The sequence below is a fragment of the Danio rerio genome, chromosome 1 (genome assembly GCF_052040795.2).
Source record: "Danio rerio strain M-AB ecotype USA chromosome 1, GRCz13ab, whole genome shotgun sequence".
In the NCBI taxonomy this organism is placed as follows: domain Eukaryota; kingdom Metazoa; phylum Chordata; class Actinopteri; order Cypriniformes; family Danionidae; genus Danio; species Danio rerio.
This window is the reverse complement of record NC_141021.1, coordinates 28,194,362-28,214,955: the sequence shown is the minus strand read 5'-3', so window position 1 is coordinate 28,214,955 and position 20,594 is coordinate 28,194,362. Positions and strand designations below refer to the sequence as shown.

The window sequence follows — 20,594 nt, the reverse complement described above, 5'->3', positions numbered from 1 at the left end:
AGACACCCACTTTCATGTGAATGGCTGATTTTTCACATATAGCACAGCAACTACTGATTAACAAATACTTGGTTAAACCTTATTTTAAGAGTTTAACTAAGGATTGGTTTTGTTTGTAAGATGCAAAGCAATGTGTGCTCATGTTCAATTTGTAAAAAATCATGTTATTTTTTTTCAAATATCTTACTTTGATTATATACAGCTACTCAGCTAACAAGAAAATGACTGTCATATTACCTAGTTCCTCTGAAAGTCCAGCCCTCAAGAGGCTCTGATTGGTCATCTAACATAATATGCCTGTAATTCACATATAGGCTCCATGTCATCAGTAAATCATCACGCCTCCACAAGCACACGCTTTGATTCTGTTGTGTTAATAGTTTCTGAGTAGGAGTAGTGGTTAAAAGTATTTGTTTGAGCCTTAATCAGACAAAAAATTAAAAGGATGAACTTCATGCCAGCTCTCTAAAATAACATTTGACGAGTCTCTGTAATGAGTGAAAATAGGGGGTGGCTCCTTTAATAGAGAATTTCTATTTTGAGTGTGTGTGTGTGTGTGTGTGTGTGTGTGTGTGTGTGTGTGTGTGTGTGTGTGTGTGTGTGTGTGTGTGTGTGTGTGTGTGTGTGTGTGTGTGTGTGTGTGTGAACAGTCTGTAGACTCATGTAACATGAGAACGGGGCCGTTTTTAATATTTTTTTTTCCCTTTGATGCTTGAATTAAGTTATTTTTCTGTAATATACAGTGACGCTTTTAACAGAAGAATAAAACGCAAGATGTGGAATGTGACCCCTCCCTTTGAGCTTTGATGGATGAGCTTTTTCTGATAGAACACGAGTTAGGCAAACTATCCTGTATTTTATCATCTTACTCAACGTTACATGTCTTTTACATATATTCGGAATAAGCATGTGTAATTAATATGAAACATTCACTTGTCTTTTGTGAGTTCATTATTTGAAATGTAGAATGCAGAGAACGCGGCCACATAGAGAGACACTACAGCGCTGGTGAAGATTGTGGATGTTTACATGGGTTTGACTGATAAATATGAATTTGTAGCTAAATTGTTGCCAAATAGAATTTCCCATTGTTTACATGCGTGTTTATGTTCTTGCTACAACAAACTGTTAGCACTAGTCATTTTTAACAAATCAAAATACTTCACAATACAGGAGTCCAGCACTGAACTAGGAGAGATTTTGGAAGCTGTCCTTTGTGAAATGCCAGCTAAATATTTTTTTAATACTCTGGAATATAATAAGAATTTAACTGTAAGCACTTCTTTCTTTGTGTCTTGTCCTTTGGAAGTCCAAATACAAAAATAGAAGAGCTCTGTTGAAATAGCAGCATTTGGGCAGGATTGTAGCTACTGTATTGTGCTAATTTGTACAGCACATCTGGCCAAGCCCCTTCACTGTACGAAGTGTATGCGCGAGGTGTATGCACGTAACCAGTAGGGTTTATGACATCATTAACTCGGATGTATATTTTGTAGTCCCCAAACTTTGTTCGCTGTAGGCTATGCTAAGCTAACTCTGTAAAAGCCAATGTCTCTTTGCATTGAACTTTGAGTGTCTTACATTCAGAGATGTTGTTTATGTTCACACAGCTACATTACACATGAACTAAAGTTTAAAATATGGTATTGTAGTGGACCACCCCTTTAATTCAAGTACTGAGTAAAAACAACTACATGTACTCACTATATGATTAGAGTTAGAATGCAGATTTAATTGTAATTGCATGCAATTATGTATAATTCATTGTAATTACCATAGTAAGTACATAGAACGTTTAACAAGGACACCTCAAAGTAAAATGTTATCTAATATGGTTTAATTTACTGTTTGGCCTTTAAGTATCTTCATGCTGTCTGTTGAACTGACTGTGAATTTACTTTAGATGAATCAGTAAGAGAGTGATTGTACCATTGCTGCACAATATATCGTTTCAGCGTTGATATCGCAATGTGATTATTCGCAATAGTCACCATCGTAAGAATACACAATGTTGAGTCTAGATTTTAGTTAATCATTTTGATAGTGTTTTTTTAGGCTTATGACTGTGTGAAGGTTTTAAATAGGGAAACTGTACCATTTTTAAGTTAATAAAAATTCATTTAATTTATTTGTCATTACAATGAAGACTATGCAGTATTATTTTACATTTGATTATTTGATTTTTGTATACCTGAATACAGTTCGACTCCTCAGAAAAACAATAAAATGCTGCTTATTTAACTAACATTTTTTTCTTTATTAAATTTAACTATGTTTGTAGATTGTTTATTATATTCTATGCACCTCCCGTACAGATCATCCCAATTAATGTAAATGTATAAAGTATTTCCAAATAGTTATTCAAATCAAATTGTATTCATACCGCAATATATATTGCACAATAAAAAAAATTGCAATGTTAGGTTTTTCCAATATAAAATAATGGAGATTATTTATAAATGATTTACCTCACATGTTCAGACAAGGGAAATACAGTAGACATTTCATATTTTTTGTTTATTTTTGAATGCTCAGTAACCCCCATCAATTTAATTAATAGGTTTTCAGTTGTTACTAGGTTTTCAGAATGCCATCATGTTCAGGTTGTGCGACTTGTCTTTATCCTCAAAAACCATAAACAAAACCATAGAAGCTATAACAAGATATGAAACCACATATAAAATGAGGACAAACAAAACAGTTTTTGCTAAACACCGTGCATTTTGCACTGTGTTTTTGGCCACCAACAGCTTTAACCATCAAAACGAAAATATATCTAAATATAAATATATTCTTTATGTTAGCATGTTCATGGCAACGACAGAAAGCCATAAATAATATTATAAGTTAAAAGATCTTTAGATTTGACCTTAAGTACATATTTTGTCATTTTAAGCATTTATTTGCAGAAAATGATAATAGGTCAGTATAAAATACACAATGTTTTCAGACAAATATTGGTTTGGAAAATGTCTAGATGTTTAAAATATGCAACATACTTGTCCTTTTCTAATCTTTAAGCTCAGACAACATGGAATAATTTCCTTTGATCTATTGTCATGTTCGATGATAATGTATTTGCTTAAAATTTTGAAGATAGGTTATCAGTTCTTTAAAAAATCACCTATTCAATTACACAGTTTAAAGTTTAGATCTTCTCTCTCTCAATGTATTAAATGCTACTTCAAGCACGTTAATATGATTTCAGTACACTGCAAAAAAAAAAGTTCTAAGTTATAGTTTTTCAAGCAAGCAAAACGATGTTCCAGTGGGGTATGTAAAATACTCTAGTTTTTACTTTAAATAAAATCAATTTATTTAACCCATTGGCAGATTATTTTGTTTGTTTTAATAAAAACTCATTTAATTTTGACATTCATTCATTCATTCATTTTTCTTTTCAGCTTAATCTCTTTATTAATCTGGGGTTGTCACAGCGTAATGACCGCCAAATTATCCAGCATATGTTTTACGCAGTGGATGCCCTTCCAGTTGCAACCCAATACTGGTATATATTCTATACACAATGATTCACACACATACACTACAGAAAATTAAGCTTACTCAATTTACCTATATCACATATTTAGACTTGTAGGGGAAACCGGAGAACCCGGAGGAAACCCACGCGAACATGGGAAGAACATGCAAACACCACACAGAAATGCCAACTGACCCAGCTGAGGCTTGGACCTGCGGCCTTCTTGCTGTAAGGCAATCGTGCTACCCACTGCGCCACTGTGATGCCTTAATTTTGACATATTATTTCTAAAAACAAGACAATGTTTTTTATTTGTCTTGAAAATGCTTCTAGATTCAAGAATTTTTAGATATTTAAACTAGAAACAAGATAAAAACTTAAAGCAAGGGAGTTTTTTTTGTAGTGTATTTGTTTGGCCATATCTAAACCACGTGTTTGGTGTCAAACTATTTTGAAGTCAGAGAAGATTTTTCATTCCTGTGTGCCAGTCATGCAGGTGTAAAGCAAATAAATTCAAAGAATAGTTGTTTGACTTTAAAGTATGCCCTTTAAAATGTTTTATTAATTAAAGACTAATTGATTTATTGATGTAAAATTAACATCTACTATATAGTGCACTCTAAACATACACATTAGCATGCTTCCCCTCTTAGATTTGTTTTTGACAGATTAGTAGCATTGTTGACTCATAGCCAGAAGGTTGCTGTTTTACTCCTTTCTGTGTGGGTTTTTCATGTTTGTGTGGGTTTCCTGTATGTGATCTGGTTTCCCCTGAATTGAATTAGAAACTGGGCGTAGTGTAAAAATGTGTATGTGTGTGAATAAGTGAATGCAAGTGTGTTTCCCAGCACTGGGGGTTCATGAGAGAGAATAAAAGCGAGTGAGAGAGAGAGGAAGATACAGCAGTTCATCCTCATAATGACCTGTGCAATCTACCAAGACCAGCTCAAATTAGCTTTGGGTCATAAACAGACAGAGCCTATGATAACCAGGTGCAGGTAGTCTATTAATAACAGAATGGGCATAAGATGATTTAATTTGGATATTAGACACATAAAATCAATCAGTAGACAATCTGTTGACACAATCCAAGGTCTTTGCTTCAATAAAACATCCTGCAAGAAACGTCCTCCTTGTTTTATTTACATAACATGCCTAATACATGCAGCATTCACTTGATTTCATAAGCCCACCGGTGAAATTGTCTTTTTCAAATATTTCCCAAGTGATGTTTAACAAATAAAGAACATTTTCACAGCATTTCCTACAGTTTTTTTTTGTTCTGAATAAAGTATTATTTCTTTTAGAGTAGAATAAAATCAGTTTTTAATTTTTCTTTAATAATTTTACAATCAGCCAATAACTTGACTAATTATCCTGACTTCCCTAGGTAACATGACCTAGTTAAGCCTTTAAATTGCACTTTAAGCGGAAATAAAAGCTGAGGTAGAAGTTGCAAAATAGGCAGAAAAATATTATGCACCATGGAATAAGACAAAAGAATTTAGACAATTAGAAATTACAACCCCAAATTAGAAATTCGGCACAGTATGGAAAATGCAAAAAAGAAATAGTGATTTCTAAATTTTCTTTGTATTTCATTGCAGACCATAAACAAACATTATTTATTGAGTGTTTTTCATGATTACACACATATACCACAAACACATATTCCTATTTTAGTTTTTGCAACACATTTTAAAAAAAGTTGGGACAGGAAAAATTTGGAGTTAGTATTAACACTATTTTTTGTAAATTATGTTGAAAATGTTAGCCCTTCTTCTCAAGAGTTTAATGGAGTTTTTTTTCTTTTCTCTAATAAACAACACTTGGGAAAGAGGGCTAATATTTTTGACTTCAATATAGTCCTAGTGCCTACTGTCATTCAGTTGCTCAATGGCAGACACTTGTCTAAACCAGAAGCGAGTGTTGTGTCACTTAAAAAGCAAACATAGATGATTATAATCACACAGATAATCTATACAGTCAATTTCACATTCTCCATATGCTTGAGTCTGCTAGCAAACATTACAAACCTAAGAGTAAATAGTTGCTTTGACGAGTCCAGTTGAATCTCTGTGCAGACTTTAAGAGGACCTATGTGTGAATGCGTGTGTTTTAGTGTAAAATACTAATATTATAAGTGAACCTCAAAGTACCACTTTTTAAAAAAATCCATGACCCTTCAAATAATACTGTAGATACCAGTTAACTGACAATCACAAAAAAAAAATCATATTTATTTAAATGATAGGTGTGAAATGTTAGGCATGTTAGACATTAATGCTAGTTGCTGAAATATTTATCCACACACCTTACAATTGGGCGGAGATGAACTGGTCACCCCGCCTAAGCCTGGTTTCTCCCAAAGTTTGTTCCCCACTTCTGTCAATTTTTGGAGTTCTGGTTTATATAATTTGGTTATTGTTGCCTCTGTCTTGCTTTTTGTAGACACACTTTAAGAGAATTGATCTTGAACAGTGACATTTGTAATAAACTGAACTAAATCAATTGTACAGTAATGTTTAACTACAGCAGTCTACCACAACAATGTTCACTGCCTGATATGCTAGAATGTTCCATAATCTGAAAGGTCATTATGGCTTTGTATTCTCTTTTCTTTGTGTTTAACTGCTTTGAAACCATCTACGTTGTAAAAGTGCTTTGACTTTCTCCCAACTTTTACTTTTGTTCTGTTCTGCATCCCAGTCATCACTTAGTAGGCTGAGGATGCTGTATATGCCAGGTCAGAGGCTCATCCTGCTGTTACATAAGAGCAGTGAGGCTTAAAAATTACATCACCATCACCATCACAATAACCTTACTGATTTCCCAAAGCATCAAAATGACACTCGATTGACATCAGAATGTGTCCTTGGTATTTTATGTATATTAGGGTTTATGCAGTGAAATACTGTGCTCTTCTTGCGGTGTATAACAATGTATATAAGATGTATGTAAATCTTTATAAATCTCTATCATTGTTTTGTTATCGTTTAAAGGCTCTCCACTTGTTTTAGTTAGCCTTTTTGGAGCCTTTGAGTATACCTTTTATTTTATAATGCAGATTATTTACTGTCCTTCATATATGTGACACCCAAACTATTTCTGATTTTGATTTGTAAATTAATAGCATGCAACTTTATGTAAAAAAAAAAAACTTTGTTTAATAAAAACGGATGTTTGTTAGAATAGTTGTTGTAGAACATGCTGTCCGTATATATTCAAATTCCCCTTTAAGTTTATATTATATTATATTATATTATATTATATTATATTATATTATATTATAATTACATATTTAGTGTAATATTTTTATTTAGTATTTTTATTATATATATATATATATATATATATATATATATATATATATATATATATATATATATATATATAAAATTTAATTTTTATTTTTTAAGAGTATAATATACAACATCTACTCTATAATAGTAGACAGACTCTTGCCTCCTCTAGCCATCTTTATGCATGAGCTTTTTCAGCTGCCCTTAATTGCGCACACACACACACACACACACACACACACACACACACACACACACACTCAATAATAATAGGAGTCAGATACTGCTGTCTTTCCAGCCCAAGGGATGCACACCCCTTTCTGTCATGCAGACAATCACAAATCAAGGGAGGACATCCTCCCATAACCTCCTTCATTTGTCCATCTATCTGTTCTATTTATAAACTGTTAATCTTTGGTGGTTGTAATCCAGAAGGCACAGACTCAGGGGAATATTTTAAGACCGCCCGATTAGTAGGTGGGGGTGGAGTTTCTGTACTCCATGTGCTGCTGTCACATTGGGCTTCATGTGACTGCTATCCACCTAGTCAGTGGCACAGCATTTCTTTTCCGCTGCACGTAATAAGGTTTGTTTGAAACATTTAGCGGCCCCTAATTTAAACAGTAGAGGTTCTATGTGGATATGTGAGTTTATATACCTTGCTCTCCTATCAGAGTAACTCTTCCCCAGATTGTGTTTGCTGTAGATAGCATGAACTTAAATGATGGAGAACCTGTTAGTGAGGTCCATGCTAATGTCAATCTGTGGCCCTCCAGCACAAAGGACCAAATTACTACAGTTATCTGGTAGTTTTTGCATTGCTTTGGCCTTTTCGGGGTTAATTATTTTGATCTCTTGATTGCAATATAAATACTGGGAAATGTCTGTAGACTGATAGTATTTCCTTATAATCTTAAAATGTGAGCAAAATCACTTGTTTTGCCAACACTTTAGACATTACGCTAAAGAATCATTCAGATACTAGCTTTAAAATTATGTTGGTAAAGTAGCAATGGTTTCTGCTGTTCTGACGTCAGCTGCAGATGTTATGGCGGAAGAAAGTAGTTCCTCATACAAAAGGACTTGCTGTGTTTGATTTTCTTTTTTTAATATTCACAGGTATGTGTATAAATGCATTTTAAATGCAATTTACAAATATAGTCACTGGTGGGACACTGAGGCAAAAGCCATCATATCTGCAGGGCCTTGGAAACCGAGTGTGGAGTCATGGGAGTCTATATTCATAGATGAACTATTCAGATGTATTCAAAACTTATCAAAATCATGGAAGTATGAAGCAGGCTGAAAACTATTAAAGCCAACCGAGACCACTGAAGCAACTGAGTGAAAGAGCTTTATTATGCCACAGATGACACTTACAGTTCATCTGGTCATAAGCATGTAGGAAAGTAGCAGCACTGTCTTATTATAATTACTTTTTGAAGTTCTCTTTTAATGCTGATCTGTGCAAGAATAAAACACACAACATGTTAAAGAGTCTTTGGTGTTTCTTTTGTGTTTTTTCTTTTTTAAACCAAACTAGAAATTGATAGTGTATGTCGTAAGCATGTCAACACAGGACATGGTCTGTTTCACTAATTTAAATGGCTTATTTTTCTGAGTTTGAGCATTCTTCAGAACATTTGGAATAATGTAAGAATGCAAGTAAGCAAAATATATAACACTGTTTTTGGATATTTTAAAGATTCTTTTTTACATATTTCGCCTTTTTTAAATCTCTTATCTTTTTATATGCAATATAAAACTCATTTGGTATTGCATATTTTTCATTCATTCATTTTCTTGTCGGCTTAGTCCCTTTATTAATCCAAGGTCGCCACAGCGGAACGAACCGCCAACTTATCCAGCAAGTTTTTACGCAGCGAATGCCCTTCCCATCCCTGGGAAACATTCACACACACACTCATACACTACGGACAATTTAGCCTACCCAATTCACCTGTACCGCATGTCTTTGGACTCTGGGGGAAACCGGAGCTTCTAGAGAAAACCAACGCGAACGGAGGGAGAACATGCAAACGCCACACAGAAATGGCAACTGAGTTGAGGCTCAAACCAGCCACCCAGCGACCTTCTTGCTGTGAGGCGACAGCAATACCAACTGCACCACTGCTTCGTCCACGTATTGCATATACTGCCTGTCATAAACTGAAGTGTATCATTTAAAATTATTACAAACTTTATCATACAGAAACCTAAGTTTAATTTAAATAAATGGAAGCACATTTGTAAGATTTGTTGTAGCAAGGTGTTGGTTTCTCAAAAGAATCATTATTTTGCTATGGGTGCATTGTCGGTTATTGTTTTTAGTCAATGATTCAGCATTTCCTGAAAACTTGCAAGCAGCATATATGTAGTTGGAACTATATCTCTTTTAGTTATTATACAGTTCAATAGTGGTTCAGTATAGTTCTATATTGGTTAAATCATGTTTTATTGTCAGTATGACTCCTTATACTTACACTGTGAGGAAGCTACCATGCAATACATTCTATATCTTTCATGTAAGCCAGTAATCTTTATCCAGTGATATATTACTTCAACTTATAATTATTACTAATAAAATTAGTGGCTTATTGTTGTCTTTATTGTAAATAAAAAAACAATTAAAGTTCTTATTAATATTGATCTCAAACTAATTAATTAATATAATGACAGGCGGTATGGTGGCTCAGTGGTTAGCAAGAAGGTCGCTGGTTCGAGTCTGGGCTGAACCAGGAGGCATATCTGTGTGGAAATTGTATGTTCTCCCATTGTCGCGTGGGTTTCCCCTGAATGCTCCAGTTTTCCCCACAGTCATGAGGTACAAGTGAATTGTGTAAACAAAATAGGCCGCATTGTATGAGCCTGTGTGTGTGAATGAGAGAGTGCATAGGATTTATCCAGTGCTGAAACAACATCTGCTGCGTGAAACATGTTCCAGAGTAATTAGTGGTTCATTCCATTGTGGCTTACTCCCTGTTAAATCGTTGAGTGAGCAAGCGAGTAAAATTGCATCAAATCAGAGTCGTAGTCATTGGTGTCATCTGGCAAACATTGGTCATTGTAGTGATGAATTATATATATTGTAGGTTATACAGTTATACACACTACATGCTCAAAGGTATTTCATTCCTCTGTAAGTCGCTGTTTCCCATCCAGCTCATATGCCATGGGATCCATGGCAAACTTTATGATCTCATTCCCTCTCATATTAGGTGTTTATTGGCATTGATCAGGTCTCAAAAATGTACTACATTTACTGTACTGAAGTAGTTTTGTGAACAGATAATCTCTAGATACTACTAAAAAACAATGTAAAGCAAATGCATTGTATTGCAAATACAAAATGTTTTTAAATGTTCTACTTACTATGCTGTACTGACACTGGTCAGTTTCACAAAATGGGGTCAAAATGTTTGCCATGCCAATAGTAATTTACATACTTTGCATTAGTATGAGAGAGAGAAAAAAAAAACATTTGATTAAATGATAATCTAATATCTAACATTCGATAACGTCTTTGGGTATAGCTTTCATGACATAATTAAAGGTGCCATAGAAAGCATTTATACATTGTTTAAGTTGTTCTTTGATGTCTACATAAAGTATGTAGGAAATGTTTTTTCAAGCCATTTTAATGCCCTCTGAATTGACCCTAGAATGTAAAGGCTCTGTTTTTACCTTATTTGGAAGGGATGTGGATATTAATGAGCTCTGAATTTTTCATCCAGAGCTCTTTATATCTACAACCCCAGGCAAAAAGTATGGAATTTGCATTCTTGGAAGTTGCTCATTTAAATGTTTAATTGTGTAAAAAAAAAAAAAAAAAAACATATACTGTACTTGCCACAAAACTATTTTCATTAAACAATTCAACCTCCTGGCTGTATGAAACAATTTAAAAAAACAAGAAAAGCAAGGAAAAAAGCTGTATCTGATTACAACTGGTAATTAGTCTGCAGTGCACATCTTAGTGAGGGGTTGAACCAAGGTGATTGACATAGCTCATGGCTCCAACATGACGTATGTCAGTTGAAACAAGGGAGAGGATTATCAAACTTTTCAAAGAACTTTAACATTCACTGAATTTTGCAGAAGATGCTGGTTGTTGCCAGTCAGCTGTGTCTAAAATCTGGACCAGGTACAAATTAATTGACAAGGTTGTAGAAGTGAAGCATACTCTTAAACATTAAAGCATCAAGACGCAAAACTTAAAGCAATATGCCTTCCAAATCAAAAAATGCTCAACAAAACATACGAGGAACAAATAGGCAGAAAGGAGAGTCAGTCTCTCTCACCAGAATGTAAGGAAGTGGGAAATTATATTTACATACAGAAAACCTAAGCAAAAACCATCATTAACATTTAAACAAAAAAGTGGGCTTTAGTGGGCTAAAGAAAGACAATCTTGGGCTGTGGATGACTGGATGAGAGTGTTTTACAGTAATGAATCACATGAATCTGCATTAGGCCGGGTGATGATGCTGTAACTTTTGTTTGGTGCCATTCCAGTAAAATTTATGAAGACAACTGCCTGAAGAAAATGTGAACATTTTCACAATCATTTAATGATATGGGATTGTACATATATGTCGGGTGAAGGTATGAAAGTCATTGCATCCTTTATAAATGCACAAGTTTATAATAAGATTTTGGACACTTTTCTTATTCCATAAATTAAAAGGATGTTTGGTGATGATGACATAATTATTTCAGCATGATAATGTTTCATGCCATAGGACAAATTCTCTGAAAACTTTTTTACAGGAAAGACATATAATATCAATGGGATGGCCTGCAAATAGTCCAGACTTCAATCCAATTGAAAATCTGTGGTGGAAATTAAAGAAAACGGTCCATGACAAGGCTTAAAAGCTGATTTGGCAACTGCAATAAGACTAATTTGGAGACAGACTGATGAACAATACTGATAAACACATGCGCCAGATGCTTCAAGCTGTTATAAATGCCAGGTTGTTCAACAAAGTACTATAGGTGTTTTTATTTTGTGATTCCATATAATTTCCCTCAGTTTTGTGTGATTCCATATTTTTTTCCTCAGTTTGTAAAAACAGTTGTAATTGGCTACAGTGTTCTTTATTTTCATTCTTTCTTTCTTTTTGTGTTTCATACAGCTAGAAGTTTGGATTGCTAAATGAAAATAGTTTTGTGGCATGTATGTGTCTGCTTTTTTTCTACACAAATATTTAAATGAACATCTTCCAAGAGTGGTGACTCCATACTTTTTGCCAGGTGCTGTAGGTAGCTCATCTTAATACTCTCACAGCACAATTTGTATATTTAAATTGTATAAAAACAGACTGGAATTTAATGTCGTACTACTGCAAAACCAAATTAGTTTTATGAAGTTTATTGGCATTCTTTCACTCCAGAAAAATCACAGTAAGAGTTGAGTAATGTGAAAAGATACATAAATGTGCATTTTACGTGCACTCAGTGTTGACACATACACATGTGTCTATGACCACATTATAACTGCCTACAGTAAAACATGTATCATACGTTAAATGAACAAAAGATACAGTTACACAGATTTTATAACCACAGTGCTAATACCCGTCCAATTTTGAAACAGGAGTCCCATATACATTAGAAAACACAAGAAGCTGTATTAAAATGAGAAAATAAAGGAAACAATAAAGTTATTGTATTCTCACTAGTAAACATTGTGTTTCATCCAGCTCATTTTTGTCAAAAACTATGAGACAGAAGAAACTTTGCAACAATAATGATGCGGCATATAGTGTAATGTTTGTGCAAGTTTTCTATCTGACTGAATTGCCCAAGGGCTTTTGATGTGATTTCCAAGGATTTTTCAATTTTGCCCTTGCCTCTTAGGAGGTCTGTGTATGTCTGTGCTCGGTGTTGTGGAAAATAGCAGCCTCTTTTGTGCTTCTGCTTTGCCCACAGGATTTATTGTCTTTATTACAAAGAAAGACCAGATATTTAAACACAGTGATGAAAAAAATATCATATCTAAATCTGAGTTTAAATATTCTCTTTGACTTATGTATAATAAAGTTTATGGTCATTACAAGACCCCAGAGAGTCTAATTACTTCCCTGGAGATTGTTGCGGAATTTAAGGAGAGCAATGGGAAATAAGATGTGTTCTTGTAGACAAAGCTAAGCTAAAATAAAATGGGTATAGGAATTTGTTTCTGGTGATGGAAATACTGTATGCCATTTTGGCCACCTAAATTCGTTCTGGGTCAAGAAACCTTTTTCTTCCCTGATTTCTTGAAAAGTGTTGTCAGAAGAGCCCAAGAAGATTAAAAACCTTGTATTGGACGCTGCTGTTCACACAATAAAATATGGTACTATTGTTTTGCGTGGCAAAATTTTGACGTCTGATTTTGATATTATATGTTCAAAAAAAAGAGCTGCACTGTGGCGCAGTGGATATCACAATTGCGTTACAGCAAGAAGGTCGCTGGTTCGAACCTTGGCTGGGTCAGTTGGCATTTCTGTGAGGAGTTTGCATGTTCTTTGCATTTCTTCCGCGTGCTCTGGTTTCCCCCTCAAGTCGTGCTATAGGTGAACTGAGTAGGCTAAATTCTCCATAGTGTATAAGTGTGAGTGAGCGTGTATAGATGTTTCCCAGTGATGGGTTGCAGCTGGAAGTGCATCAACTGCGTAAAACATGGTAGATAAGTTGGCAGTTCATTCCGCTGTGGCGACCCAAGATTAATAAAGGGACTAAGCAGAGTAGGAAATAAATGAATGAATGTTCAAAAAAAAGCAAACACATGTACTTGCACTCCAAAAAAGTCATCCATTAAGCTTGAGCTACAGTTCGGTATTCTTTACAAAATTAAGTCTTTGTCTGTCAGACCTTTTTGTTTCCTTTGTAATTAGAATTGTTTTAATCACCATCATAATGTCAGAGCATTATGAAAACAGGTTTATCAGGTTGAATCCGTTATCTTGCTATACTGGCATTCAAATCTTTGTTTTCATGAATAATTTCAATTATTGTTATTACGCTAGAGCAGGGGATTTGATGTACAAATAAAACCCGAAATAAATGATCATGCCACACCTTGTAGGGTTTTTTTAAATAATATTTCAAAGTGAATACTTCTAGAATGTCATTCCCATCACGGTTATAAAACAGTTTTGTTTTGGGTTTTTTTCTGTGTATTTAATAAATATGTGATGGAAAAACATTTTCCAGGAAGGAAACTTTCAGTAATAACAAGCCTGGGTTAAGGTTCTGTAATCGGTGTTCATTTTTTTTTTCCTTGCTATGATATAAAACAAGAATTAATGATGGAGGAGGAAATGTAGGCCAGTAATCATTTTTAAAATGAGGCTGGGATGTTGCGGTCATCCATCAGCATTTTGATTTATGATCATTTCTTTTTAATGAAATGGCATGGGTCAACAGAGATTAAACACCCTTGCTACTGTATGCTTTCCGTTGAAAATGAAATCATTCATTCATTTATGGGCTCCCAGATCTTAACAGGAAAGTCATTTATGAAAGGAAAGTTCACCCAAGTGAAAGATAATCCTTTATTTTTTAGCGAATGTCATTGTCAAAACGATCCCATTTCATTTGTTTGCCCATTTTAAAGGGTTAATTGGCCCTGGTTAAAGTGATTTGACTGAATTAGCTGCAAAATATTCAGTATATTTTATTTGTAATTATTATGTTCAGTTGTTTTTTGGGGGGAAGCCATTGTGTAGATCAGTTGATGTTAATCTAATTAATTGCTAATCTGTGTCCACATTTACATTTTATTTTCTTCATCTTACATAATCAGCATTTTTTGTTTTTGTACATTTCACATTAAAAATAGATCAGCATTAATAAAAAGTACCTCCAAATCACCCGCAAGCACCATGGTTGTTTTACATCCGTATGTCCTTCATAAATGCCTGATTTCACTGTGTTTGCTTTGCTTTAGTTAGTTTTTCAATAGTCATTCATCTTCCCTGTGACTACTAATTTGTTTTGAGCCTTACCATCTTCCTTGGTGGCCATTTTGTTCCAATCCCATGGGATTTATTAGTATCTTTGCCCTCAAATCTTCTTAGCACAGTGATGGCTGAATCTTGAGAGAGAAGGTGTTCAGTTTAAGTATGTTGCTGTGAGTAAAGCCTGTAGCAAAGTCAAATCTTTGGCGGACAAGGGGAGAAGTTTAATGGTTTGGAATTATTTAAGTATACTGCAATAGTGATTGTGATATTTTTAAATGACCGCAAACAGCAGAGCTTAAAAAATAAAATGATATACTCTATATATAATTAAGTATTGTTTATATTTAGCTTCCAGTTGGATTAGCAGACTAGTCATGCGTAGAATTAGCTTTCTGTTGAAGTGCTACAGTAATAACCTAAAATAGATTCAACATTTAAAGTAGGTCCTTTTAGTAAGAAGTCACACCTGTTTATTTTTTGTTTAGTTTTTTTATGCAGAGATTCAGACTTTATTCTGAGACTAGGACGTGAGACCCACTCAAGTCTTAACATTATTATTAATTACTCACCCTAAGTCAAGTCAATATGTATTTCTATAACACATTTAACACCAACAGAACTTGTGCCCAAGTGCTTTACAAAAAACACACAAGAGTACCCTAATGTTTTTCCTAATGACATCACAATCTCCTGAGACCGTTTATCTTCAGACACAAAATAAGATATTTTAGGTGAAATCCGAGAGCTCTTTCATCCTCCATGGACAGAAACAATCCAGAGACATTCCATGTCACTTTAGTACTGTAGTCATATGAAGCTACAAGAACAATTATGTTTGCCAAAAAACCTATAAAAACAACTTTGTCTTCAACTTTAGATTATGGTGTGCATTTTTATTATGTGCAATATGACACATATGGCTCCAATGACATCAGCTCATAGCCCATATTAAACACACTCTGAGGATGAGGGTCAGTAATTAATGACAGAATGTTCATTTTTGCATGAATTGTCCGTTTAAATATCTAAATGAGATGCTTGTGATCAATGTATTTTTGTTTAAACTGAGAAATTTTATCATGTTAGTTGGTTGTGTAAAGAAATAAAAAACTTGATAGTTCTCTGAAAAGAGTCTACTGTGTCAGCATGGAGAATAATAAATATGTCATTTAAACGAGTATTAGCTAAATTCTCACACAAGGTTATTTTACTTTACTTCAGTCAATGGGTGTTGTGCATAGATGGAGTTGCTGTGTTTCGACATTTGCACTACTCTGTGAAAACTGAACCAAAGTAGTTTTTTAATTTACTAGAACTTGATCTATGTTGAGCTGCTGTGACACTACATCTACATCGTAAAAAGCGCTATAGAAATAAGATGAAGGGAATTGAATTAATAGGAGTGTGGTATTGAACATGGAAAGCATGATTTGTTTTAAGTAGATCTTGGTGTAATTTCTTCTAGTATGACTTAATGACATGCATGCCAATTATTTTATGTGTAAATATGCTCATTTAATTGCTCATTTTCCAAAGAAGATGTTAAGGCCTTCTCTTTCCCAAAAAACTTTTGCAAATGGCAAAACATAAGCTATGTTTAAGGCTAGCCATCACGTGCATTTTGTCCTATTTCTCATATTTTGGCCATTTAATTCTAAACAACATGTTTACATTTATTAATTTTGATGGATGCAGCCATGTCACTCTTTTGCCCAAGACTGGTTGCTCTTAGCAGGATTGAGCCTGGTCATTAACTAGATGGGAAACAAACTAGAAAACTATGTTAATGTTGGAAGTTATGTTATTAAGGCCACCAGAAGGGTGAGATGTTAAATTAAGATCCTGAATTTTGCGGTCTGTAATAGGGCTGCACTATATTGGAAAAATCTGATATTGCATTGGAGTCTGACAGTATTCTGGTACAGAAATTGAATAATCACAATGCAGAAAACAGCTTTTCGTACTTTGTAATGTGCTTTGGGTGTTTGGGTGTTATATATGCAGTTAAGTTTCTTGAGAATCAACTCCATGGTCTAGTTCAATTAAGGCAACCATGTACCTAGAATACTCCAACACTGAACGTTTTGTTGAGCTTCCTAATAAAGTTAAGGCCTCAAATCCTGAATTGTATTTAAGACAAAGGAGACATTAAACCATGTACTGGTAATGCACCAGAGGCAGGGTTAGAAACCAGTGTATTGTGGACTGAAACTGTGTAGCAGTTTGTCTTAGGACATATTCCATAATTGCCTAAAGAAAAATGAAATTAAATCAAATTAAAATAAATGTGTTTCATTTTGCAGAGAGTCAGCGAGAAGGTTGGAGGGGCAGAGGGAACTAAATTAGATGTAGACTTTACGGAAATGGAAAAGGTAAGTTTCCTTCAGTAAGGTTTTTGAAGAAACATAGCACTGAGATTGTCAAAAGATATGATTGTCAAAAGTGTATGAAACTCAGCTTCCTTATAAAAAAAAAATTATGTGTAAATCTTTCCATTGATGGTGTGATTTGTTAGGATATGAACTATATTTGGCTGTGATACTGTTACGATCCTTGATGGCAATTTGTCTAGGGTATGAAAAGGAGTAACATAAAGATGACCAAAGTATAAACTGATGTTGAAGAATGGCCAGAGAAAACACCAAACAACAAATTAGCACCACAAAAGATTTATTGCTCCCACATTATTTACAATATTTACAAACAATAAGATAAAGTTGAAAAGAACCAAGACAAATAGGAGAGGGAACGCTCTGGTTACTAAAGTAACCCTCGTTCCCTGAGGAGGGGAACGGAAATGCTATTAGTGAATTTGGATTATAAATCCACGAATGGGGATTTCGTTTCAGAAAGACAATTTTCTGAAAGAGTATGAAACGGGCCAATGAAATGCCTATGAATTGGCAGCGTAAGCTTGCGCACCTGGAACTTATTGCCAATTATCTCCACAAATAAGCACAGGTGGAGCAAGCACGCGCTATCCTTTTAAGCTGAAGAGACTGAACTAACAGCTAAGGAACAGTTATCATGGCGATGCTAAATAGCATTTCCGTTCCCCTCCTCGGGGAACGAGGGTTACTTTAGTAACCAGAGCGTTCCCCTTCAGATGGAGAACTCCAATGCTATTAGTGGATTTGGATTATAAATCCACGAATGGGAGTAAGTATGGAAAATGCCATAAGGACTGCACCTTACCTACGCCTCCGATGAGAGGATAGCCAAGCAAGCGTGAGCGCTCCTGCATCAAGAGAGGCGCGGTCCTCCAACGTGGTCCCTGGCCCTTACTTATCCCACTTCAACAGAAGTTTTACGGATTTAGATATATTTTTTGGGAAGTCGCAAGCGTCTAGATAACTCTAGGAATAATTCGACAGTACGTTGGGAAGCGTGCAGTCCCGATAGGGAGGACGCTGCGGAGGCCAACTGTACCCAATGGGGGAGATATGTTGGCAAAAAATACATATGGACTTGCCCTGAAGGGGGAGTACGCATATAATAGGATGGTTAGCAGAGAGGGAAGACACGTGTCCGACCGTGAGTGGGGACTGCACCATGGCTGAATAAGCATATGTGATCGCCTAGTGGGGATCACGCATAGCGGGCACCTATACCCAAAATGCGGGCTGACCAGTGGGCAGACCTACAACGTAGTGGGCCAGCAAGTGACTCCTCCACTGAGTCAGTGCTGGGGGACTGGGAGGAATCTGCAGGGCTCACCTGACGGGGAACTTTACTGACAGATAAAAGACGCACGAATCTCCGTGTTAGGGAGAATGGTGCAGCAAGCGTGTTTCAACACCTAACCGAATTGTTTCCTCAATCACCAAGGGTTACCTAATACCCTTGAGGAAACCGGCTCCACTCGCAGATTGTAAAACCTTGCTAATGTATTAGGTGTCGCCCAGCCCGCAGCTCTACAGATGTCTGTTAGAAAGGCGCCACGTGCACGCACCCAAGAGGATACGAAGCTCCGAGAAGAGTGCGCACGCACTCTCGGGGAACACGGCTCGCCTTGGCTTTGATAAGCGAGAGAGATGGCATGCACTAACCAGTGGGCCAACTCTGTTTCAATATGGCTCTTCCCTGCTGCCGACCGCATAACAGGCGAAGAGCTGCTCAGATGATCTAAGCTCTGAGTGCGGTCTAGATAAATACGCAAAGCACGAACTGGATAAGTAAGGCGGGGTCTGCCTCCTCCGGGGCAGTGCTTGCAGGCTCACTACCTGGTATTAAAACGAAGTGGTAGGAACCTTGGCACATATCCTGGGCGGGGTCTTAGGAACATGAGAGTAAGCCAGGCCGAATTACAGGCACGAGTCACTGACCGAAAAATGCCTCCAGGTCCCCGACCCTCTAATCGATATCAATGCGACCAGCAGAGCTGTCTTCAGGGACAGAAATCTTAAAGATACTGAGTCAAGGATCGAAGGGATTTGATGCAGGCTCGTGTGAACGAGGGCGAGATCCTTAGAGGGCATGAGAGGGGGGCGGGTGGATTAATTCGCCTAGTGCCTCTGACGGACCGGATGATGAGGTTATGCGTTCCCACGGTGCTGCCAGCCACCGCGTCATGACAGCGGAGATGGCAGCCACGTAACCTTGAGTGTGGAGGGCGACAGCCTGCTCTCCAGCTTCTCTTGGCGTAAGAAAGCACAACGCTGATCTGGCAAATTTGGGGGGTCTTCTCAGCGAGAGACGCACCATTCAGTGAATAGACTCCACTTAAGGGCATAGGCGAGCTCGAGGAGGGGGCTCTAGCCCGAGTGACAAAATTAACCACTGCAGTTGGTAGGTTACCTAAGTCTTCCTCGCGTCTAAGGACCACCCGTGGAGGTTCCAAAGATCGGGGCGAGGGTGCCTGTCCCTGAGGGAGTAGGTGCTCTCTTAAAGGGATCTGCCAGGAGAGGGCCATCGCGAGGAGGGAGAGCTCAGACATCCAGGTCTGGTTGGGCCAGAGGGGCGCAACCAGCAACCTGTTCCTCGTCCTCCCTGACCTTGCACAGAAACTGCGCAAGCAGGCTCACTGGGGGAAACGCGTATTGCGCATGCCCCGAGGCCAGCTGAGAGCCAGTGCATCCATGTCGAGAGAGCCCTCGGTCAGGGAAAAGAACAACTGGCAATGAGCGTTCTCGGGGGAAGCAAACAGAACGATCTGGGCTTCCCTGAATCGCGCCCATATCAGCTGAACAGACTCGGGGTGGATTCTTCATTCTCCAGGACGTAAGGCTGCCGTGAGAGCTCATCGGCTGCACGGTTGAGCTTGCCTGAAATGTGAATGGGGTGCAGTGATTTCAGCTGCGGATGACTCCAGAGGAGCAGACGGCGGGCAAGCTGAGACATATGGCGAGAGCAAATACCCCCATGCGGTTGATATACGCCACTGCCGCCACCGTACTGTCTGTCCTGACCACCACGTGTTGCTGCTCCAGCACCAGAAAAAAAACGGTGGAGAGCGAGGAACACTGCCAACAGCTCCAGGCGATATGCCAATGCAACTGGGTTCCTTTCCACAGGCCCGCAGCTGCATGCCCACAATGTACAGCCCCCCAGCCCGTCCTGGAAGCATCTGTTGAAACAACAACATGACTGGATGCCTGTCCTAGAGGCACTCCGGCCTGTAGGAACGAGGGGTCATTCCAAGGGCTGCGAGCACGGCGACACAGCGCAGTAACAGAGACTCGGTGTGCGCGCGCGTGCCATGCGCGTCTGGGGACTCGATCGTAAGCCAATGCTGGAGTGGTCTCAAATAGAGTAATCCAAGTGGCGTGAATTGGCTACGGATGCCATATGCCCCAGGAGCCTCTGAAATAATTTCAGTGGGACCACTATTTTGTGTGCTAAAATCAGCCAGTGGTCGAGACA

The 20,594-nt window shown here is 37.2% G+C and overlaps 1 protein-coding gene across 3 annotated transcripts in view; it reads left to right on the top strand.

Moving 5' to 3' along the window:
- The window catches only part of sh3gl2a (SH3 domain containing GRB2 like 2a, endophilin A1), a 527,445-nt gene that overhangs the window by 485,822 nt on the left and 21,029 nt on the right, over nt 1-20,594 (top strand). For 2 of the 3 annotated variants that reach the window (XR_015475596.1, NM_201116.1), the window contains 1 exon segment: nt 17,036-17,104. The exons of the other annotated variant lie outside the window; for it this stretch is intronic. Coding sequence is in view for 1 of the 2 variants with exons in the window: in NM_201116.1 (NP_957410.1) it covers nt 17,036-17,104 (69 nt within the window). In the remaining variant the exon portion in view is untranslated. 3 annotated transcript variants of the gene reach the window in all.